The 24,201-nt window shown below is 46.4% G+C and overlaps 1 protein-coding gene across 1 annotated transcript in view; it reads left to right on the top strand.

Moving 5' to 3' along the window:
* Positions 1 to 24,201, top strand: part of LOC115117050 (collagen alpha-1(XI) chain-like) — a 175,203-nt gene that overhangs the window by 138,254 nt on the left and 12,748 nt on the right. The window contains exons 40-57 of the mRNA XM_065017354.1: positions 453 to 560; positions 870 to 977; positions 10,070 to 10,177; positions 10,395 to 10,502; positions 10,648 to 10,701; positions 10,911 to 11,018; positions 15,688 to 15,741; positions 16,109 to 16,216; positions 16,435 to 16,488; positions 16,639 to 16,692; positions 16,853 to 17,068; positions 17,334 to 17,387; positions 17,673 to 17,726; positions 18,125 to 18,232; positions 18,413 to 18,502; positions 18,667 to 18,720; positions 20,554 to 20,818; positions 21,242 to 21,354. Of these exons, the coding sequence (XP_064873426.1) occupies positions 453 to 560; positions 870 to 977; positions 10,070 to 10,177; positions 10,395 to 10,502; positions 10,648 to 10,701; positions 10,911 to 11,018; positions 15,688 to 15,741; positions 16,109 to 16,216; positions 16,435 to 16,488; positions 16,639 to 16,692; positions 16,853 to 17,068; positions 17,334 to 17,387; positions 17,673 to 17,726; positions 18,125 to 18,232; positions 18,413 to 18,502; positions 18,667 to 18,720; positions 20,554 to 20,818; positions 21,242 to 21,354 (1,818 nt within the window). The remainder of the gene's footprint in view (positions 1 to 452; positions 561 to 869; positions 978 to 10,069; positions 10,178 to 10,394; positions 10,503 to 10,647; positions 10,702 to 10,910; positions 11,019 to 15,687; positions 15,742 to 16,108; positions 16,217 to 16,434; positions 16,489 to 16,638; positions 16,693 to 16,852; positions 17,069 to 17,333; positions 17,388 to 17,672; positions 17,727 to 18,124; positions 18,233 to 18,412; positions 18,503 to 18,666; positions 18,721 to 20,553; positions 20,819 to 21,241; positions 21,355 to 24,201) is intronic.

The raw sequence follows: 24,201 nt of genomic DNA, 5'->3' as shown, positions 1-24,201 counted from the left end.
GTTTATAGCTCATCAATTGTACCAGCATGCATTGCATAATGTTTTAACGATATTCATAGTTCATTCATTAGTTACCCGACATAGGTTCCACCTATTTAGTAGATTTGCCTGATGTTAAGATTTTACCCTAAGTTATCAAAAAGTACTGTACCTGCTGTAGACTAGTTCTCCAGGGACATACAGCACCCTTACAGGTATAAAGGTAGTACTGTAATGAGGGTAGTACTGTAAAAGCAGAGACGTGTTTAGATGGGGAACAACATTCTGTGGCAGCCATGCTTGCGCCCCATTAACATGACATGGGGAATATTTAAACAATGCTATGTTACTAAAGTAGAATTAGAACAATATTTTTTTAAATGGCCCAACTTTCTAAGTATATGGCTTTGAATAAAGATAGTACAAGACTTGTTAGTAGGGACCTATACTGACTGTGTCTCTCTGTGTTTTAGGGTTCCCCTGGTGAGCGTGGTCCTGCTGGCCCAGCCGGACCCACCGGTCTCCCTGGACGACCAGGACCTCAGGGACCCCCTGGACCCGCTGGAGAGAAGGGTGGACCGGTAAGACCTAGTTCAGTTCAGACTGGTTCTGTCCATGCTACTAGTTTCAACATAAACCCTGTTAGAAAACAAACACATTTCTCTCAGCCACTGTATATCTCAGCCTCCTCGTTTGAATCGACTTATTGTACAGTAGTGTTCGGGTCAATTCTATTCTAATTCAGTCAATTCAGGAAGTAAATGGTTTACATCCTGAATTAACTGAATCAAAATGGAATTGATTTCAACCCTGCAGTTTAGTAAGTCTGCAGATGAGAGTTGTCTGGTAAATGAGTGAAATGAAATGTACTGTAATGTAATGTGCTATAGGGTGAAAAAGGACCCCAAGGCCCCGCCGGTAGAGATGGTATCCAGGGACCTGTTGGTCTGCCTGGCCCAGCTGGACCTCTCGGACCCCCAGGAGAGGATGGAGACAAGGTGGGTTGGCCCACTGAGTGGAGAGTAGTGTGTGTGTGTGTGTGTGTGTGTGTGTGTGTGTGTGTGTGTGTGTGTGTGTGTGTGTGTGTGTGTGTTGTGTGTGCGTAATTTATATAAAAGTGAACACTTAGCAGCTTAGATAAAAAAAAAATGTCTATCACTCTCTGACTCGAACACACAAACATACTCAACATGATGATTTATATCAAAGGCAGGGTGTGTTTGTCCTCTCTCATGACCCTCTCTTTCCTCAGGGGTGTTGACAGGCAGGGTTGGCTCTGACTGACACGTCTTTAAGTCTTTCCAGCTGACAGATAGCTGAACCTGTTATGTCGATCATTTGTACGTTTCAGATGGTAGAGAGAGGAGCTGCTATTAGTATGCAAACGCACAGACAGGAGACACACTGAGACACACACAGAGACACACACAGAGACAGAGAGACAGAGTGAGAGAGAGAGAGTGGGAGAGAGATAGAGAGAGAGAGACAGAAACATTTGTATGAAGATCAGCAGTAATTTAATATTTTATCCTTGGAGGAATGCTGCTTTAGTTGTTAACTGGCCTTAGTCTCTTTCTCCTGGTGTTGGGGGACACAGGGAATACTGAGGTATTTGACATTCAGAAAAAGAGCGAGAGACACACACAAAGAGGATCTCACTAACATTCACAGTCTCATTATAAGGCCTTTCACACTCGGAACAGGGAGGATAACTCCAAGGGCTTTATTAAGAGGAGTTAAGGAGAGTAGAATAATGTTGTTTCAGAAGCAATAAGCATCCTCGGGGCTGGCTTAGGAAAAGTCTGACTCAATGTTTTCCCACCATTTCAAACACCTAGAGACTGCAGACGCATTTGAGTATGCGTAACAGTGTGACGTTCTGGTGTTCTGATTTTACAGTGCAAATGCAGTGCAAACAAGCTGTGAATGGAATCCGTGACAGGCTGCTAGTTATTTGTCACATATAGATGACAAACCCCTTCTGGGATGTGGTCCTTTGTAGATCAGTTGGTAGAGCATGGTGCTTGTACCACAAGGGTAGTGGGTTTGATTCCTGGGACCACTGAAATGTATGTATGCATGACTGTATGTCGCTTTGGACAAAAGTGTCTGCTAAATGGCATATACATATTATATAATTATTATATTACATAAACAGGTAATTGACAAAATAATGGAAACACTTGAGTAAATGAGGGATACAAAGTATATTGAAAGTATATTTCTGAATCGCTGTATCTCCAGCTCACCGCATGAAGAGGAATAAACAGACTCACCCCATCGCGACGTCCCCCAAAGGTTAACTCTCTAGCCCTCGCTATCTCCCTGCTTGCTAATTCGGCCTGCTAACGGCTAGCTTGTCAAGCTCCGGTCCGCTAACTGCTACCTTGTCTAGCTCGGGCCTACGAACTGTTAGCCTGTTAGCACAGGCCTGCTAACCGTCTGAACCACCGCGTCCCAATCACTCTCTGACCCCATTTACTTTCTATCTCTTTTTGATTTTTAATTTGTTTATACCTTCCGGAAACCTGCCTCACCCAATGTGATACGGAATCGCTATTACTTTTACTCTTATTTTTATTTTTATGACACACACAAGAACCTCCAGACGCTAACCAGCTAACTAGCTACAAGCTATTTAGTCATTGTTAGTTTTTTAAAAACCTGGATAACACTCGCCAGCCCAGCCTCCCTGCCCATCCACCGCTGCCCCCTGGACACTGATCTCTTGGCTACATAGCTGACGCACGCTGGACTGTCCATTAATCACGGTACTCCTTTCTGCTTGTTTGTCTTACCTGTCGGCCCCGTTGCCTAGTCAACGCCATTTTACCTGCTGTTTGTTGTGCTAGCGGATTAGCCTCGCCTACTGTTTTTAGCTAGCTTTCCAAATTCAACACCTGTGATTACTGTATGCCTCGCTGTATGTCTCTCTCAGATGTCAATATGCCTTGTATACTGTTGTTCAGGTTAGTTATCATTGTTTTAGTTCACAATGGAGCCCCTAGACCCACTCTGCATACCCCTGTTACCTCCTTTGTCCCACCTCCCACACATGCGGTGACCTCACCCATTACAACCAGCATGTCCAGAGATACAACCTCTCTCATCATCACCCAGTGCCTGGGCCTACCTCCGCTGTACCCGCACCCCACCATACCCCTGTCTGCGCATTATGCCCTGAATATATTCTACCATGCCCAGAAACCTGCTCCTCTTATCCTCTGCCCCCAACGCTCTAGGCGACCAGTTTTGATAGCCTTTAGCCGCACCCTCAAACTACTCCTTCTCTGTTCCGCGGGTGATGTGGAGGTAAACCCAGGCCCTGCATGTCCCCAGGTACCCTCATTTGTTGACTTCTGTGATCGAAAAAGCCTTGGTTTTATGCATGTCAACATCAGAAGCCTCCTCCCCAAGTTTGTTTTACTCACTGCTTTAGCACACTCTGCTAACCCTGATGTCCTTGCCATGTCTGAATCCTGGCTCAGGAAGGCCACCAAAAATTCAGAGATTTCCATACCCAACTATAACATCTTCCGTCAAGATAGAACTGCCAAAGGGGCGGAGTTGCAGTCTACTGCAGAGATAGCCTGCAAAGTAATGTCATACTTTCCAGGTCCATACCCAAACAGTTCGAACTACTAATTTTGAAAATTACCCTCTCCAGAAATAAGTCTCTCACTGTTGCCGCCTGCTACCGACCACCCTCAGCTCCCAGCTGTGCCCTGGACACCATTTGTGAATTGATCGCCCCCATCTAGCTTCAGAGTTTGTTCTGTTAGGTGACCTAAACTGGGATATGCTTAACACCCCGGCAGTCCTACAATGTAAGCTAGATGCCCTCAATCTCACTCAAATCATCAAGGAACCCACCAGGTACAACCCTAACTCTGTAAACAAGGGCACCCTCATAGACGTCATCCTGACCAACTGGCCCTCCAAATACACCTCCGCTGTCTTCAACCAGGATCTCAGCGATCACTGCCTCATTGCCTGTATCCGCCACGGAGCCGCAGTCAAACGACCACCCCTAATCACTGTCAAACGCTCCCTAAAACACTTCTGTGAGCAGGCCTTTCTAATCGACCTGGCCGGGTATCCTGGAAGGACATTGACCTCATCCCGTCAGTTGAGGATGCCTGGTCATTCTTTAAAAGTAACTTCCTCACCATTTTAGATAAGCATGCTCCGTTCAAAAATGCAGAACCAAGAACAGATACAGCCCTTGGTTCACTCCAGACCTGACTGCCCTCGACCAGCACAAAAACATCCTGTGGCGGACTGCAATAGCATCGAATAGCCCCGTGATATGCAACTGTTCAGGGAAGTCAGGAACCAATACACGCAGTCAGTCAGGAAAGCTAAGGCCAGCTTCTTCAGGCAGAAGTTTGCATCCTGTAGCTCCAACTCCAAAAAGTTCTGGGACACTGTGAAGTCCATGGAGAACAAGAGCACCTCCTCCCAGCTGCCCACTGCACTGAGGCTAGGTAACACGGTCTCCACCGATAAATCCACGATTATCGAAAGCTTCAATAAGCACTTCTCAACGGCTGGCCATGCCTTCCGCCTGGCTACTCCAACCTCGGCCAACAGCTCCGCCCCCCCCGCAGCTCCTCGCCCAAGCCTCTCCAGGTTCTCCTTTACCCAAATCCAGATAGCAGATGTTCTGAAAGAGCTGCAAAACCTAGACCCGTACAAATCAGCTGGGCTTGACAATCTGGACCCTCTATTTCTGAAACTATCTGCCGCTATTGTCGCAACCCCTATTACCAGCCTGTTCAACCTCTCTTTCATATCGTCTGAGATCCCCAAGGATTGGAAAGCTGCCGCAGTCATCCCCCTCTTCAAAGGGGGAGACACCCTGGACCCAAACTGCTATAGACCTATATCCATCCTGCCCTGCCTATCTAAGGTCTTCGAAAGCCAAGTCAACAAACAGGTCACTGACCATCTCGAATCCCACCATACCTTCTCCGCTGTGCAATCTGGTTTCCGAGCCGGTCACGGGTGCACCTCAGCCACGCTCAAGGTACTAAACGATATCATAACCGCCATCGATAAAAGACAGTACTGTGCAGCCGTCTTCATCGACCTCGCCAAGGCTTTCGACTCTGTCAATCACCATATTCTTATCGGCAGACTCAATAGCCTCGGTTTCTCGGATGACTGCCTTGCCTGGTTCACCAATTACTTTGCAGACAGAGTTCAGTGTGTCAAATCGGAGGGCATGCTGTCCGGTCCTCTGGCAGTCTCTATGGGGGTGCCACAGAGTTCAATTCTCGGGCCGACTCTTTTCTCTGTATATATCAATGATGTTGCTCTTGCTGCGGGCGATTCCCTGATCCACCTCTACGCAGACGACACCATTCTATATACTTTCGGCCCGTCATTGGACACTGTGCTATCTAACCTCAAACAAGCTTCAATGCCATACAGCACTCCTTCCGTGGCCTCCAACTGCTCTTAAACGCGAGTAAAACCAAATGCATGCTTTTCAACCGATCGCTGCCTGCACCCGCATGCCCGACTAGCATCACCACCCTGGATGGTTCCGACCTTGAATATGTGGACATCTATAAGTACCTAGGTGTCTGGCTAGACTGCAAACTCTCCTTCCAGACTCACATCAAACATCTCCAATCGAAAATCAAATCAAGAGTCGGCTTTCTATTCCGCAACAAAGCCTCCTTCACCCACGCCGCCAAGCTTACCCTAGTAAAACTGACTATCCTACCGATCCTCGACTTCGGCGATGTCATCTACAAAATGGCTTCCAACACTCTACTCAGCAAACTGGATGCAGTCTATCACAGTGCCATCCGTTTTGTCACCAAAGCACCTTATACCACCCACCACTGCGACTTGTATGCTCTAGTCGGCTGGCCCTCGCTACATATTCGTCGCCAGACCCACTGGCTCCAGGTCATCTACAAGTCCATGCTAGGTAAAGCTCCGCCTTATCTCAGTTCACTGGTCACGATGGCAACACCCATCCGTAGCACGCGCTCCAGCAGGTGTATCTCACTGATCATCCCTAAAGCCAACACCTCATTTGGCCGCCTTTCGTTCTAGTACTCTGCTGCCTGTGACTGGAACGAACTGCAAAAATCGCTGAAGTTGGAGACTTTTATCTCCCTCACCAACTTCAAACATCAGCTATCCGAGCAGCTAACCGATCGCTGCAGCTGTACATAGTCTATTGGTAAATAGCCCACCCATTTTCACCTACCTCATTCCCATACTGTTTTTATACTGTTTTTTTTAATTTATTTACTTTTCTGCTCTTTTGCACACCAATATCTCTACCTGTACATGACCATCTGATCATTTATCACTCCAGTGTTAATCTGCAAAATTGTATTATTTGCCTACCTCCTCATGCCTTTTGCACACATTGTATATAGACTGCCCTTTTTTTTCTACTGTGTTATTGACTTGTTAATTGTTTACTCCATGTGTAACTCTGTGTTGTCTGTTCACACTGCTATGCTTTATCTTGGCCAGGTCGCAGTTGCAAATGAGAACTTGTTCTCAACTAGCCTACCTGGTTAAATAAAGGTGAAATAAAAATAAATAAATAAATAAAAAGCAGGTGCTTCCACACAGGTGTGGTTCCTGAATTAATAAATATTTTTTAAAAATCTTTATTTAACCAGGTGGGCAAGTTCAGAACAAGTTCTCATTTACAATTATGACCTGGCCAAGATAAAGCAAAGCAGTTCGACACATACAACGACACAGAGTTACACATGGAGTAAAACAAACATACAGTCAATAATACAGTAGAAACAAGTCTATATACGATGTGAGCAAATGAGGTGAGATAAGGGAGGTAAAGGCAAAAAAAGGCCATGGTGGCAAAGTAAATACAATATAGCAAGTAAAACACTGGAATGGTAGATTTGCAGTGGAAGAATGTACAGAGTAGAAATAAAAATAATGGGGTGCAAAAGAGCAAAATAAATAAATAAATAAAATAAAATAAATACAGTAGGGAAAGAGGTAGTTGTTTGGGCTAAATTATATATTATATTTATAATTATATAAATTATTACTATTAATTAACATCCCATCATACTTAGGGTAATGTATAAAAATGCTGGGCAGGCCATTATTTTGGCTACCATGGCTATGCCCCCATATTATGACAATGCCCTCATCCACAGGGCACGAGTGGTCTCTGAATGGTTTGATGAGCATGAAAACGATGTAAGCCATATACCATGGCCGTCTCAGTCACCAGATCTCAACTCAATTGAACCGCTTGAGACAGCGTTTTATACCACCACCGACAAAAGACCAAATAATGAAATTTTTCTTGGAAGAATGGTGATGCATCACTCCAATAGAGCTCCAGACACTTGTAGAACCTATGCCAAGGTGCATTGAAGCTGTTCTGGCTCGTGGTGGCCTAACACCATATTGGTGTTTCCTTTATTTTGGCAGTTATCTGTACATTTATATTTGTTTTTGTTTCGTGCTGCTACCATGTCGTGCTGCTGCCTTGTTGTGTTGCCACCACGTTGTTGTCATGTTGTGTTGCTACCATGCTGTGTTTTCTAGATATCGACCGATTATGATTTTTCAGGACCAAAAAAAGCCGATACCGATTAATCGGCCGGTTTTGTAAAAATATATTTGTAAAAATGACAATTACAACAATACTGAATGAACACTTATTTTAACTTAATATAATACATCAATAAAATCTATTTAGCCTCAAATAAATAATGAAACATGTTCAATTTGGTTTAAATAATGCAAAAACAAAGTGTTGGAGAAGAAAGTAAAAGTGCAATATGTGCCATGTAAGAAAGCTAACGTTTAAGTTCCTTGCTAAGAACATGAGAACATATGAAAGCTGTTGGTTCCTTTTAACATGAGTCTTTAATATTCCCAGGTAAGAAGTTTTAGTTGTAGTTATTATAGGAATTATAGGACTATTTCTCTCTATACTATTTGTATTTCATTAACCTTTGACTATTGGATGTTCTTATAGGCACTTTAGTATTTCCAGTGTAACAGTATAGCTTCCGTCCCTCTCCTCACTCATCCCTGGGCTCGAACCAGGAACACAACGACAACAGCCACCCTCGAAGCAGCGTTACCCATGCAGCGCAAGGGGAACAACCTCTCAGAGCGAGTGATGTTTGAAACGCTATTAGCGCGCACCCCACTAACCAGCTAGCCATTTCATATCGGTTACACGTGCCTAATCTCGAGAGTTGATGGCTTGAAGTCATAAACAGCGCAATTCTTTGAAGCACAACGAAGAGCTGCTGGCAAAACGCACGAAAGTGCTGTTTGAATGAATGCTTACGAGCCTGCTGCTGCCTACCACCGCTCAGTCAGACTGCTCTATCAAATCATAGACTTAGTTATAACATAATAACACACAGAAATACGAGCCTTAGGTCATTAATATGGTCGAATCTGGAAACTATCATCTCGAAAACAAGACGTTTATTCTTTCCGTATTTTGGGTGGCATCCATTAGTCTAAATATTCCTGTTACATTGCACAACCTTCAATGTTATGTCATAATTACGTAAAATTCTGGCAAATTAGGCAGCCTAAATATACACTGACTCTGCGTGCAATGAACGCAAGAGAAGTGACACAATTTCACCTGGTTAATATTGCCTGCTAACCTGGATTTCTTTTAGCTAAATATGCAGGTTTAAAAATATATACTTCTGTGTATTGGTTTTAAGAAAGGCATTGATGTTTATCGTTAGGTACACATTGGAGCAACGATACGCACCGCATCAATTATATGCAACGCAGGACACGCTAGATAAACTAGTAATATCATCAACCATGTGTAGTTAACTAGTGATTATGATTGATTGATTGATTGTTTTTTATAAGATAAGTTTAATGCTAGCTAGCAACTTACCTTGGCTTACTGCATTCGTGTAACAGGCAGTCTCCTCGTGGAGTGCAATGAGAGGCAGGTGGTTAGAGTGTTGGACTAGTTAACTGTAAGGTTGCAAGATTGAATCCCCCGAGCTGACAAGGTGAAAATCTGTCGTTCTACCCCTGAACGAGGCAGTTAACCCACCGTTCCTAGGCCGTCATTGAAAATAAGAATGTGTTCTTAACGGACTTGGCTAGTTAAATAAAGGTAAAAAAATTATAATAATAAAAAAAATTGGCCAAATTGGTGTCCAAAAATACAGATTTCCGATTGTTATGAAAACTTGAAATCGGCCCCAATTAATCGGCCATTCCGATTAATCGGTCGACCTCTAGTGTTTTCATGTGTTGCTGCCATGCTAAGTTGTTGTCTTAGGTCTCTCTTTATGTAGTGTTGTGTTGTCTCTCTTGTCGCGATGTGTGTTTTGTTCTGTTTTGTTCTATATTGTCACGCCCTGGCCATAGAGAGGCTTTTATTCTCTATTTTGGTTAGGCCAGGGTGAGACTATGGTGGGCATTCTAGTTTCTTTATTTCTGTGTTTTGGCCGGGTATGGTTCTCAATCAGGGACAGCTGTCTATCGTTGTCTCTGATTGGGAATCATACTTAGGCAGCCTTTTTCCCACCTGTGTTTTGTGGATAGTTGTTTTCTGTATAGTTTATGCACCTTACAGAACTGTTTCGGTTTTTCCTCTTGTTAATTTTGTGTTTTGTGATCAAATAAAATCATGAACACTTACCACGCTACACTTTGGTCCGATCCTCATTACGTCGAGAGCCGTGACATATATTTTTATTTTATTTTAACATTTTAATCCTTGCCCCCGTCCTCGGCATGAGACCTTTTGCCTTTTGGTAGGCCTTCATTGTAAATAAGAATTTGTTCTTAACTGACTTGCCAAGTTAAATAAAGGTTAAATAAAATAAATAAATATATATATTATGTGACTCCTAGTTCTGACACTGTGTCACTGAATGATATTTGAAGGCAACAATGACATATACTCAACAAAAAGCCCTAAAAACTCTCTTATCTCCCTGCCAAGCATTTACTCACATACCAATCTTAATTTAGCTGAACACTAGCTCAACAGGATTAAAGTGAGTTAACTCAACAGGATTCATTGAGTTGTGTTGACTGTTGTTGTGGTTGTCTTTGTTTCTATCACCAGGGAGAGATTGGAGAGCCAGGTCAGAAGGGAGGCAAAGGAGACAAAGGAGAGCATGGTCCACCTGGTCCTACTGGTCCCCAAGGCCCGGTTGGGGCGCCTGGTCCTGCTGTAAGTATCCCACCAAATCATTTCACCCTCCAGTTCATTGGATATGATGTCACTTCCTGTCCCTGCCACAGTCTCTTGACCTGGTCTATGCCACAGTTCAAAATCGAATTATTCTCTACCCCTTACTCTCTTACGTATGTACATTCTATCCCCTCCCTCTCTCTCTCTTTCTCCTTCTATCTCCCTTTCTCTTCTCCTCTCTCTCTCGGGTGTGTAGGGAGCTGATGGAGAGCCCGGTCCCAGAGGTCAGCAGGGTCTGTTTGGCCAGAAGGGAGATGAAGGATCCAGAGGATTCAATGGACCCCCTGGCCCAGTGGGACTTCAGGTCAGAACCATAATCATAACCAGGGACAGTCTAAACATGTCCCAAATGGCAGCCTTTTCCCTATGTAGTGGATTTATTTTTCCCAGGGCTCATTGGTTTCTGTTGTTGTCATTGTGACTGACGTCATTATCTTGTCTGACTGCAGGGATTACCAGGTCCGGCCGGCGAGAAAGGAGAAACTGGAGACGTTGGTCAGATGGTAAGAGTTCCTACTATTCTCTTATGCAATATTGCTATAGAATTTCATGAAATAGAGCAGAATTCTAATGTACCAGTATTGAGTGTATGTATAGGGATTGTATACAATGAATTTTGCACTGTCGGTTTCCTATATTTATATGATGATAGTTTATTCCTATTTGTATGTGATGACAGTAGACTCATCACTCTTTTTCTCCTTTCCTCCTAGGGTCCCCCGGTCCTCCTGGCCCCAGAGGCCCCTCCGGACCCCCAGGAGCTGACGGCCCTCAGGGACCTCCTGGTGGTATTGGAAACCCTGGATCTGTTGGAGAGAAGGTAAGGTCCACCTGTTAATACCCTTCACCTCAATGTAGAACCCATAGAAATACAATCCAAAATTGATTATATTTCTATGGTAGAACCTTTACATAGTTTTCTGAAGATTCCTACACTTGACCTAGTCCTCTTGACCCCATTGGAAGCCATGACTCTCCTAGTCCACTATGACCCTCCTAGTCCACCATGAGTCTCCTAGTCCACCATGGGTCTCCTAGTCCACCATGGGTCTCCTAATCCACCATGGGTCTCCTAGTCCACCATGGGTCTCCTAGTCCACCATGGGTCTCCTCATCCACCATGGGTCTCCTAGACCACCATGGGTCTTCTAGTCCACCATGGGTCTCCTAGTTCACCATGGTTCTCCTAGTCCATCATGGGTCTCCTAGTTCACCATGGGTCTCCTAGTTCACCATGGGTCTTCTAGTCCACCATGGTTCTCCTAGTCCATCATGGGTCTCCTAGTTCACCATGGGTCTCCTAGTTCACCATGGGTCTCCTAGACCACCATGGGTCTCCTAGTCCACCATGGGTCTCCTAGTTCACCATGGTTCTCCTAGTCCATCATGGGTCTCCTAGTTCACCATGGGTCTCCTAGTTCACCATGGGTCTTCTAGTCCACCATGGTTCTCCTAGTCCATCATGGGTCTCCTAGTTCACCATGGGTCTCCTAGTTCACCATGGGTCTTCTAGTCCACCATGGTTCTCCTAGTTCACCATGGGTCTCCTAGTTCACCATGGGTCTCCTAATCTACCATGGGTCTTCTAGTACTTAGAGATCTACATAGCAGAGCACTCAGACAGTATTGAGGTACATAGTCGTTATGCCATCTGTTCCTGCACATAAAATCCCCATAGTTCACAGCAGTCCAGAGTAGATGGCAACGTCTATTTACCCTGTTGCTGAGCTCAGAGGTAGAAGGTGTCTCATCTATCATTGTAACTGTGGTTTAAAGTAGCATCAAGAGACAGATATTCTTACTGTGCAAGAGGTCCAATTGTCAGTTTGAGTTTCAGTACAATTATTCAGATCACCACTCATCCTCTTTGCAAAGCTTTTGTCACCATCAATATTTGATGTGGCTATTCAATAGATCATGTTTGAAATTGGAAACGCTCATTTTCATTCTCAAGTGAGTGTGAGTCACACACACACACACACACACACACACACACACACACACACACACACACACACACACACACACACAGCTTAATGGTAGTGTTTTCATCTTCAACAGTATTGTCGCTGGAGAGAGTAGAAGTGTGAATTAATACTCAAAGTGACTGTGGAGACGCTGAATGCATTATTTAAAACAGCTCTTACAAAATAAGCCTGGGTGTTTTGCTCTCCATCAGGGGCAGACGATCGGAGGTAGCTGTTTGATTGTGAAAGCTTTGTCTTGGCACCCGCCAGCCCCACTGTCCACCAAACGCTCTCAGCACTTTCTACTGCAATGATGGCTTGATAAGTTTTATCTGGCCCATCGATGGAATGACCTTCGCCCCCTGAGAGTCTTCCACCTGGGAGCACACATCCATCCCATCCTCAAACAAAAGCTTAGCTCACCACAATTACAATCCTGTCTCTGGCTAATCTGATCTGAGCTGATCTGGCTGCTTTTATAGCAGTGGTTTAGTCTTCCTTTCTCGATGTCTCTCTCTCCCTCTCTCTCTCATTCCCCCTCTCTCTCCCTCTATCTCTCTATCTCTCTCTTTCTCTCTCTCTCTTTTTCTGTCACCCTTTCTCTCTCTCTCTCTTTTTTCTTTCTCTCTCTCTCTTTCTTTCTCTCTTTCTCTCTCTCTCTCTTTCTCTTGCAATCTCTCTCTCTCGCAATCTCTCTCGCTATCTCTCTCTCTCTTTCTCCCGCTATCTCTCTCTTTCTCTCCCTATAGGGAATAGGGTGCCATTTTGGTATGTAGCCCCTATGTGGAGTCAGGCTTCCCAGAGAGACACAGGACTGTATAAAAAGCTTAGTACAGGAGAGAACAGCACAGAACTCATGCTTTTAAACAGGCCTCTCTCTCTGCTCTGCTCTCTCTGCTCTGCTGCCTGGACTAGATATCCTGACAGAAACAAAAGTGCTTTGGGAAAGAGGCCAGATGCTCACTAAGGCTATGGATGGGTATGATAACCTAGAGCTAGGCCAGTGCTCACTAAGGCTATGGATGGGTATGATAACCTAGAGCTAGGCCAGTGCTCACTAAGGCTATGGATGGGTATGATAACCTAGAGCTAGGCCAGTGCTCACTAAGGCTATGGATGGGTATGATAACCTAGAGCTAGGCCAGTGCTCACTAAGGCTATGGATGGGTATGATAACCTAGAGCTAGGCCAGTGCTCACTAAGGCTATGGATGGGTATGATAACCTAGAGCTAGGCCAGTGCTCACTAAGGCTATGGATGGGTATGATAACCTAGAGCTAGGCCAGTGCTCACTAAGGCTATGGATGGGTATGATAACCTAGAGCTAGGCCAGTGCTCACTAAGGCTATGAATGGGTATGATAACCTAGAGCTAGGCCAGTGCTCACTAAGGCTATGGATGGGTATGATAACCTAAACCTAGGCCAGTGCTCACTAAGGCTATGGATGGGTATGATAACCTAGAGCTAGGCCAGTGCTCACTAAGGCTATGGATGGGTATGATAACCTAGAGCTAGGCCAGTGCTCACTAAGGCTATGGATGGGTATGATAACCTAAACCTAGGCCAGTGCTCACTAAGGCTATGGATGGGTATGATAACCTAGAGCTAGGCCAGTGCTCACTAAGGCTATGGGTGGGTATGATAACCTAGAGCTAGGCCAGTGCTCACTAAGGCTATGGATGGGTATGATAACCTAGAGCTAGGCCAGTGCTCACTAAGGCTATGGATGGGTATGATAACCTAGAGCTAGGCCAGTGCTCACTAAGGCTATGGATGGGTATGATAACCTAGAGCTAGGCCAGTGCTCACTAAGGCTATGGATGGGTATGATAACCTAGAGCTAGGCCAGTGCTCACTAAGGCTATGGATGGGTATGATAACCTAGAGCTAGGCCAGTGCTGACTAAGGCTATGGATGGGTATGATAACCTAGAGCTAGGCCAGTGCTCACTAAGGCTATGGATGGGTATGATAACCTAGAGCTAGGCCAGTGCTCACTAAGGCTATGGATGGGTATGATAACCTAGAGCTAGGCCAGTGCTCACTAAGGCTATGGATGGGTATGATAACCTTGAGCTAGGCCAGTGCTCACTAAGGCTATGGATGGGTATGATAACCTAGAGCTAGGCCAGTGCTCACTAAGGCTATGGATGGGTATGATAACCTAGAGCTAGGCCAGTGCTCACTAAGGCTATGGATGGGTATGATAACCTAGAGCTAGGCCAGTGCTCACTAAGGCTATGGATGGGTATGATAACCTAGAGCTAGGCCAGTGCTCACTAAGGCTATGTATGGGTATGATAACCTAGAGCTAGGCCAGTGCTCACTAAGGCTATGGATGGGTATGATAACCTAGAGCTAGGCCAGTGCTCACTAAGGCTATGGATGGGTATGATAACCTAGAGCTAGGCCAGTGCTCACTAAGGCTATGGATGGGTATGATAACCTAGAGCTAGGCCAGTGCTCACTAAGGCTATGGATGGGTATGATAACCTAGAGCTAGGCCAGTGCTCACTAAGGCTATGGATGGGTATGATAACCTAGAGCTAGGCCAGTGCTCACTAAGGCTATGTATGGGTATGATAACCTAGAGCTAGGCCAGTGCTCACTAAGGTTATGGATGGGTATGATAACCTAGAGCTAGGCCAGTGCTCACTAAGGCTATGGATGGGTATGATAACCTAGAGCTAGGCCAGTGCTCACTAAGGCTATGGATGGGTATGATAACCTAGAGCTAGGCCAGTGCTCACTAAGGCTATGGATGGGTATGATAACCTAGAGCTAGGCCAATGCTCACTAGGCCCAGTTTGGCTCAGCTCTGCACAGTTAAATTCAAATCCACCAGGCCCTGTCCCTCCCATCACACACCAGGGTTAGATAAACATTGTCTCTAGGAACATGTCCACTGTTTGTCCCAATGATTGATTGATTGATTGTGAAGACGGGGCCTATGTGACAGTGAGTAACAACAGGGCCTGAAGCCTGGGCCCGCTACCCAATAAGACAGGCAGGGAGAGAGGGAGGGAGAGTGGAAGATGTATGGAGTAGACCAAGAAGGACCCAGAGGTCGCCTGCTCTCTGCCTGCTCCAGGCTCAGCTCTGACTGGCTGTGATGGATTGAAACCCCTGGTGTCATCTCTTTCATTCCCCAGGGGCGTCAGGACATTGGGTTTACTGTAAATATGAATGTTAGAGTTGTTTTGGTTCACTGCCGTTTCTGAATTGTTTTCTTTCTCGTGTTCCATCTCTCTCTCTCTTCCTTTCTCGTGTTCCATCTCTCTCTCTCTCTTCCTTTCTCGTGTTCCATCTCTCTCTCTCTCTTCCTTTCTCGTGTTCCATCTCTCTCTCTCTCTTCCTTTCTCGTGTTCCATCTCTCTCTCTCTCTTCCTTTCTCGTGTTCCATCTCTCTCTCTCTTCCTTTCTCGTGTTCCATCTCTCTCTCTCTCTTCCTTTCTCGTGTTCCATCTCTCTCTCTCTCTTCCTTTCTCGTGTTCCATCTCTCTCTCTCTCTTCCTTTCTCAGGGTGACTCAGGTGAAAACGGAGAGCCTGGTCTTCAGGGAGAACTTGGCGGACCTGTAAGTGAACCGACAGCACCTTCACATCATCATCTAACAGAACAACTGTTTCAAGACAGCCCCACAACACCCCACTACAACTCCCATTCACTGCCTCTCCATTGGAGAGAAGGAATTATTCTGCTGCAAAAACTTACCGATTCATATATTTATTATAACAAAACAGTAGAATGAGGCTATTCCTCTTCACCATTACTGTAACAATAACTGAATCAATTCAACAAGGTTGTAATTAAAACCATTATAGAAGAAAGCCCACCAACCACATGGAGTGTGTTAAGCACAGTTCTACTGGGCATAGACATGAACACATTGTTTACACAGTAACACACTGTTGACACACTAACACACTGCCCCACTGCCACAGGGCCCAAGAGGAGAGCGAGGAGAGAAGGGAGAGTCCGGTCCTGCAGGTTCTGCTGGACCCCCTGGCCCTAAAGGTCCCCCTGGAGATGACGGTCCTAAAGGAAGTCCTGTAAGTCCTGGTTACACTTCTCTGTAGAATCACATATCACAGTTCATTGATTGATTGGTTGATTGATTGCAGTTGAGTCCCGTTACTGCCATGTGGATGTATTCCAATGGATGTTATGGATTTGTAATCAGTTGTTATTAAGATGTAATCTCTAGGGTTATTAAGTTGTCTCTAGAGTCACTCTAGATGCTGAGCATTTTGTTGGATTTCATTTCCAGGGTCCAAGTGGTTTCCCTGGTGATCCTGGTCCCCCTGGCGAGATCGGACAGGCTGTAAGTCACTGAAATGTTACAATGACATTGTTTTGGCATCCAGTTTCTGTAATGCTTTGGCACCTATTGAAATGTAAAAAATCCCACACTGTGCCCTATACATTCAGTGTCATGCACCTTCCACATTGTCTCTCTTTCTCCTCCTGCCAGGGTTTAGACGGTCCTCCTGGTGACAAGGGAGACGACGGAGAGGCTGGTCAACCTGTGAGTCTCACCTAACGTATTATTACACCTGTCTAACGACGAACAAGCACTAACACACTGAGAATTTCTCATATATGAAGGTAACTACAGTAAACATAGAAGTACTGTACAAGAGCTTTTAGCACTTTGATCATGTACTTTATCCTTTCTCATCTTTTAGGGTTCTCCTGGACCCACCGGAGAGTCAGGTCCTTCTGGCCCACCAGGAAAGAGAGGCCCCCATGGTACAACTGGACCCGAGGGCAGGCAAGGAGAGAAGGGAGCCAAGGGAGAGTCTGGTCTGGAGGGCCCACAGGGAAAGACAGGCCCCGTTGGTCCTCAGGGAGCACCTGGCAAGCAAGGTTCTGAAGGTCTCAGAGGGATCCCTGGCCCAGTTGTAAGTACAGCATTGTTTAATATTTTAATTTCTTTGTGTCATAGCTATTACACTCATAGATGAGTATAGTGACTGATCTTACAAAGCTATTTCTCATTCACACAATATAAGCATAAGGGAATAATACCAATATTGTAATAATAATTAGGTGGGTGCTTACATTTGTCCTATTTCATACGTGTACAAGCTAGGCTACCTGCCACCCTTATATTGTATGTAAAGATCAGTGGCTTAAAGCATTGATTCGTATCTTGTTTCCATGCAGGGGGAACAAGGTCTTCCAGGTTCCTCAGGCCCCGACGGACCCCCTGGACCCATGGTGAGACAACTAACCTCTGACCTCTAACCCCTAAACCCTGGTCATTGGATGTCACAGGATTCACAGTAGCTTGTTTTATTGGGTCAGACATGTAATGTTATATGTCCTCACTCTCTTTTACTCTACCTCCCTCTCTACTTCTCTGCCCCCTTCCTTCCATCCCTCTCCACTACAACTCTCCCATATTATTTCCATCTCTCTCTCTCTCTTTCTCTCTCTCTTGCTCTCTCTCTCCTGTCTCTCTCTTTCTCTCTCTCTCCTCTCTCCCTCCTCTCTCCCTCACAGGGTCCTCCAGGATTACCAGGTTTGAAGGGAGACTCTGGCATTAAGGGAGAAAAGGTAAAACCCACCCCCCTGTTTCAGTAGGTTATTGACAACAAGTACTATACTGTAAATATTACAGTAAAATATTAACATACCTGTTGCATGCATGGCTAAAAGTCACATACTGTATTGATCTTCTTCCATTGCTAATGATGTTGATGTCTAGAATTCTATAGGGATACACTTGAAATCTGGCGATGGAGATACTGTGTATTCCATACTATACACATTCAAGTGATTGATAACTGACGGCTCGGTGTTCAAACCTATTGATTATGTATCTGGTATTAGCCCCAGGGCAGTGAGTCATCACACTAATGATATATGAAGAGAGATTGATTGACAGGCAGATTGATGTGAGTAATTAATTGATTATTGATGCCTGTTTTGATCTGTGTTTCTCCTCTCCTCAGGGCCACCCTGGTCTGATCGGTCTGATCGGGCCCCCAGGAGAGCAGGGAGAGAAGGGTGACAGAGGTCTGCCAGGCCCCCAGGGGACATCAGGACCCAAAGGAGACAATGTTAGTAGACCTACAACTGTTGTTTACATGATTATGGAGCGATGTTTACCTAATAATAAGTGACATGTTGTGGTTTGGTCTGATAATACAGTTAATCATATCAAGTCAACACAGTCAAGTGTGGTTTGATCAGCCTCTCTTCTCTCCTTCCTGTCTTTATTCTCTCCTTCTCTCCTCTAGGGTATTGCTGGCCCCTCAGGTCCTCTTGGTCCCCTGGGACCTCCAGGATTACCAGGTCCTCCTGGTCCTAAAGGAGCTAAGGGGTCATCGGTAAGCGTCCCCACAATCCACCATGTCCCATGTCGTACTGTCCCCTTGAAATCATGTCCCACTGTCCATATAAGTTGTGTATATGGGCTTCTAAAGTCTAAACCATGTCCTACTGTCCATAGAGGCTGTGTGTATGATGCTGTGTTCTTTCCTGTCTTCCTCAGGGTCAAACTGGTCCCAAAGGAGAGACTGGTGTTCCTGGACAACCTGGGCCTCCTGTAAGTTATCTTCATGATTGTGTGATGTCATTACATGTTGTTGTTTTGTGGTTTTGTAGTTTATCCTGACTAAAACATCTCTCTCCCATTTCTCTCCCTCTTTCCCTCTTTCTCTCCCCCTTTCCTTCCTCTCTTTTCTCCATCTCCCCCTCCCCCTCTCCTTTCCTCATCTCATCACCCCCCCCTTCTTTCCTCATCTCATCACCCCCCCCTCTTCTTTCCTCATCTCTGCCCCCTCCCTTTCCCTGTCTCCTCCTCTCCCCCTCCTTTTCTCATCTCCTCACCTCTTCCTCTCTTCCTCACCACCTCCCCCTCTCCCCCTCTTCTTTCCTCATCTCTGCCCCCTCCCTTTCCCTGTCTCCTCCTCTCCCCCTCTCCTTTTCCCATCTCCTCAACTCTTCCTCTCTTCCTCACCACCTCCCCTCTCCCCCTCTTCTTTCCTCATCTCTGCCCCCTCCCTTTCCCTGTCTCCTCCTCTCCCCCTCTCCTTTTCCCATCTCCTCACCTCTTCCTCTCTTCCTCACCACCTCCCCCTCTCCCCCTCTTCTTTCCTCATCTCTGCCCCCTCCCTTTCCCTGTCTCCTCCTCTCCCCTCTCCTTTCCCCGTCTCCTCACCTCTTCCTCTCTTCCTCACCTCCTCCCCCTCTCCCCCTCTTCTTTCCTCATCTCTGCCCCCTCCCTTTCCCTGTCTCCTCCTCTCCCCCTCTCCTTTCCCCGTCTCCTCACCTCTTCCTCTCTTCCTCACCTCCTCCCCCTCTCCCCCTCTTCTTTCCTCATCTCTGCCCCCTCCCTTTCCCTGTCTCCTCCTCTCCCCCTCCTTTCCCCATCTCCTCACCTCTTCCTCTCTTCCTCACCTCCTCCCCCTCTCCCCCTCTTCTTTCCTCATCTCTGCCCCCTCCCTTTCCCTGTCTCCTCCTCTCCCCCTCTCCTTTCCCCATCTCCTCACCTCTTCCTCTCTTCCTCACCTCCTCCCCCTCTCCCCCTCTTCTTTCCTCATCTCTGCCCCTCTCCCTTTCCCTGTCTCCTCCTCTCCCCCTCTCCTTTCCCCGTCTCCTCACCTCTTCCTCTCTTCCTCACCTCCTCCCCCTCTCCCCCTCTTCTTTCCTCATCTCTGCCCCCTCCCTGTCTCCTCCTCTCCCCTCTCCTTTCCCCGTCTCCTCACCTCTTCCTCTTCCTCTCCTCCCCCTCTCCCCCTTCTTTCCTCATCTCTGCCCCCTCCCTTTCCCTGTCTCCTCCTCTCCCCCTCTCCTTTCCCCGTCTCCTCACCTCTTCCTCTCTTCCTCACCTCCTCCCCCTCTCCCCCTCTTCTTTCCTCATCTCTGCCCCCTCCCTTTCCCTGTCTCCTCCTCTCCCCTCTCCTTTCCCCGTCTCCTCACCTCTTCCTCTCTTCCTCACCTCCTCCCCCTCCCCCCTCTTCTTTCCTCATCTCTGCCCCCTCCCTTTCCCTGTCTCCTCCTCTCCCCCTCTCCTTTCCCCGTCTCCTCACCTCTTCCTCTCTTCCTCCTCCCCCCTCTCCCCCTCTTCTTTCCTCATCTCTGCCCCCCTCCCTTTCCCTGTCTCCTCCTCTCCCCTCTCCTTTCCCCGTCTCCTCACCCCTCTTCCTCTCTTCCTCATCTCTCCTCTCCCCCTCTCCTCCCCCTCCCCCTTCTTTCCCTCATCTCTGCCCCCTCCCTTTCCCTGTCTCCTCCTCTCCCCTCTCCTTTCCCCGTCTCCTCACCTCTTCCTCTCTTCCTCACCTCCTCCCCCTCTCCCCCTCTTCTTTCCTCATCTCCGCCCCCCTCTTCTTTCCCTGTCTCCTCCTCTCCCCCTCTCTCTCCTTCTCCACTCCGATAGGGTCCTCCTGGGGATGTCATTCACCCGCTGCCCATGCAGTCGAGCTCCAAGCGGAGCCGCAGGAACATTGATGCCAGCCAGATGATGGACGATGCCAATGCAGATGCCAACTACAAGGACTACGACGATGGAATGGAGGAGATCTTCGGATCCCTCAACTCCCTCAAGCTAGAGATTGAGCAGATGAAGCACCCACTGGGAACACAGGGCAACCCCGCCCGCACCTGCAAGGACCTGCAGCTCTGCCACCCTGACTTCCCCGACGGTGGGCATCGATTTGAGATCTGAAATACTAAATCTGAAGTCTTACTAAGTTCGGTGCTGAAGCCCAGGAATAATCTTGTTTGAAACTTGTTTGGAAAAGGTGGCTGGTGCTAGCCATCTGTTTCATACAGGTGGGGCTACTTTATATAGGTCAAGGACCAAGTGTCACTACTATAATGGATTTACATTTAAATAGGATTATTAATATGATTGGTATTTGATGATATGGGGTATAGAATAGTCTCTCCTTGGAATGCTAAATCATGCTAATTTAAACATTGAATGATCTCTGATGAAAAGGTTTCTAATTGTTAAGGTTCCCTCCTTCCCTCTCTCCTCCCCTCTTTCTTTTCCATCTTCCCCATTTTCTCCCTCCCTCCCTCCCTCCCTCCCCCTCCCTCCCTCCATTTCTTGTCGTTTTCAGGTGAATACTGGATCGACCCCAACCAGGGTTGCTCGAGGGACTCTTTCAAGGTCCACTGCAACTTCACAGCAGGAGGAGAGAGCTGTATCTACCCTGATAAGAAGTCTGAAGGGGTAAGTCATGGTGCTTTTACACTCACCACTGGTAAAAGTCACATTTTGAGAGCCAGTGATAGAAATGCATCTTAAATACCGGAACCATACACATTTTATAGGTTTTGATGTATATAATGAGGGAAATACAAATGATTAAAATGTATCATGCCTGCGTGGCACAGTGATATTTCTGGTTGATTGAAAAAGTGTGTATAAAAAATCTTTATACATTGTTCTGTCAAGTGTCAACTATTCCCCATTTGATTGACAGGTTAAATAACTCTGACCGTATGATGCAGATAAGTTAATATTTATTTATTCTTCCCTGGCCCCAGGCAAACTACTACACATATAAATCATATATACCTCTCTCCTGATACTACTGCATAATCACATAACACTCATATATGTAACATTCATGCATCACTATTACTTTACTGCTATGAGTGTAATACCCAGGGTCCTCCAAGCCCCTAGGGGCAGCAGCTCCATGTAAAGACGCTTGGTGTTACACACTACCGACATGTCATGATGACAAAGAATACATTTGGGGCAGTCCCTCACTGTCAACAGAGAGTCAAAGACTCCCTTCCACACACATGTCCACACACACAAACACACACGCACGCACACACACACACACAGTTCTGCCGTACTATCCTCCAGGTAAGTGTCAGTGGCCTAGTGTCGTCCCTGGCCCAGTCACCTGAAATAGGTTATGGCAGGTGACAGGCACCCAGAGAGGAATTTGCTCCTGGTTGGTTATGCATGGTGTAGAGGAGAGGGGGACAGGAGAAGACAGGAAAGGAGAGGAGAGGTAAAACACAGGAAACTGTGTCTGGGGCAGGCCAGGGGGGATCTGTAAGGGCTCTAAGCTACAGGACATTTTAACGATCCGCTGGCACATTGAGACACAGAGGAGCAGGAGTTTGCTTAAACTCTGATTAATGAACTTCACTTTTTATAGCCGGGCAGATGAATGGGCCAGTGGGATGGCCTCGTTAGTGTGAAGGAGTGGAGAGATGGCACATGGTCAGAGACCCTGACATTGCCATGCATTGACATGCACATGGGAAGGTGTGCACACACACACACACACACACACACACACACACACACACACAACACCATCTCTCCCTCCCTGCTAGCCTAGAACACTGTATCCCTAGTCTACCCATCATGAGTTATGCAGAGGAGAGGATAGAGGAGAAGAGGTACAGTAGATAGATAAAGGACTGGAGAGAAAAAGAAGAGTTAGAAGTAGAGCGAATCAGTTCTAGGGTATCAGTTCTCTCCTCCAGTAGAGGGATCAGTTCTAGGGTATCAGTTCTCTCCTCCAGTAGAGGGATCAGTTCTAGGGTATCAGTTCTCTCCTCCAGTGTCAAAATCAAATAAAATCAAATCAAATTTATTTGTCACATACACATGGTTAGCAGATGTTAATGCGAGTGTAGCGAAATGCTTGTGCTTCTAGTTCCGACAATGCAGTGATAACCAACAAGTAATCTAACTAACAATTCTAAAACTACTGTCTTATACACAGTGTAAGGGGATAAAGAATATGTACATAAGGATATATGAATGAGTGATGGTACAGAGCAGCATAGGCAAGATACAGTAGATGGTATCGAGTACAGTATATACATATGAGATGAGTATGTAGACAAAGTAAACAAAGTGGCATAGTTAAAGTGGCTAGTGACATAAGGATGCAGTCGATAATCTAGAGTACAGTATATACGTATGCATATGAGATGAATAATGTAGGGTAAGTAACATTATATAAGGTAGCATTGTTTAAAGTGGCTAGTGATATATTTACATCATTTCCCATCAATTCCCATTATTAAAGTGGCTGGAGTTGGGTCAGTGTCAATAACAGTGTGTTGGCAGCAGCCACTCAATGTTAGTGGTGGCTGTTTAACAGTCTGATGGCCTTGAGATAGAAGCTGTTTTTCAGTCTCTCGGTCCCAGCTTTGATGCACCTGTACTGACCTCGCCTTCTGGATGATAGCAGGGTGAACAGGCAGTGGTTCGGTGGTTGATGTCCTTGATGATCTTTATGGCCTTCCTGTAACATCGGGTGGTGTAGGTGTCCTGGAGGGCAGGTAGTTTGCCCCCGGTGATGCGTTGTGCAGACCTCACTACCCTCTGGAGAGCCTTACGGTTGAGGGCGGAGCAGTTGCCGTACCAGGCGGTGATACAGCCCGCCAGGATGCTCTCGATTGTGCATCTGTAGAAGTTTGTGAGTGCTTTTGGTGACAAGCCAAATTTCTTCAGCCTCCTGAGGTTGAAGAGGCGCTGCTGCGCCTTCTTCACGACGCTGTCAGTGTGAGTGGACCAATTCAGTTTGTCTGTGATGTGTATGCCGAGGAACTTAAAACTTGCTACCCTCTCCACTACTGTTCCATCGATGTGGATAGGGGGGTGTTCCCTCTGCTGTTTCCTGAAGTCCACAATCATCTCCTTAGTTTTGTTGACGTTGAGTGTGAGGTTATTTTCCTGAAACCACACTCCGAGGGCCCTCACCTCCTCCCTGTAGGCCGTCTCGTCGTTGTTGGTAATCAAGCCTACCACTGTTGTGTCGTCCGCAAACTTGATGATTGAGTTGGACGCGTGCGTGGCCACGCAGTCGTGGGTGAACAGGGAGGGATCAGTTCTAAATGACTTAAATGTAAATGTAAATGGGTATCAGTTCTCTCCTCCAGTAGAGGGATCAGTTCTAGGTTATCAGTTCTCTCCTCCAGTAGAGGGATCAGTTCTAGGGTATCAGTGGTCTCCTCCAGTAGAGGGGATCAGTTCTAGGGTATCAGTTATCTCCTCCAGTAGAGGGATCAGTTCTAGGGTATCAGTGGTCTCCTCCAG

This window comes from Oncorhynchus nerka, linkage group LG4 (assembly GCF_034236695.1).
Source record: "Oncorhynchus nerka isolate Pitt River linkage group LG4, Oner_Uvic_2.0, whole genome shotgun sequence".
Lineage (NCBI taxonomy): Eukaryota > Metazoa > Chordata > Actinopteri > Salmoniformes > Salmonidae > Oncorhynchus > Oncorhynchus nerka.
The sequence above is the reverse complement of the archived record's forward strand: the minus strand, read 5'-3'. Positions and strand labels throughout refer to the sequence as shown.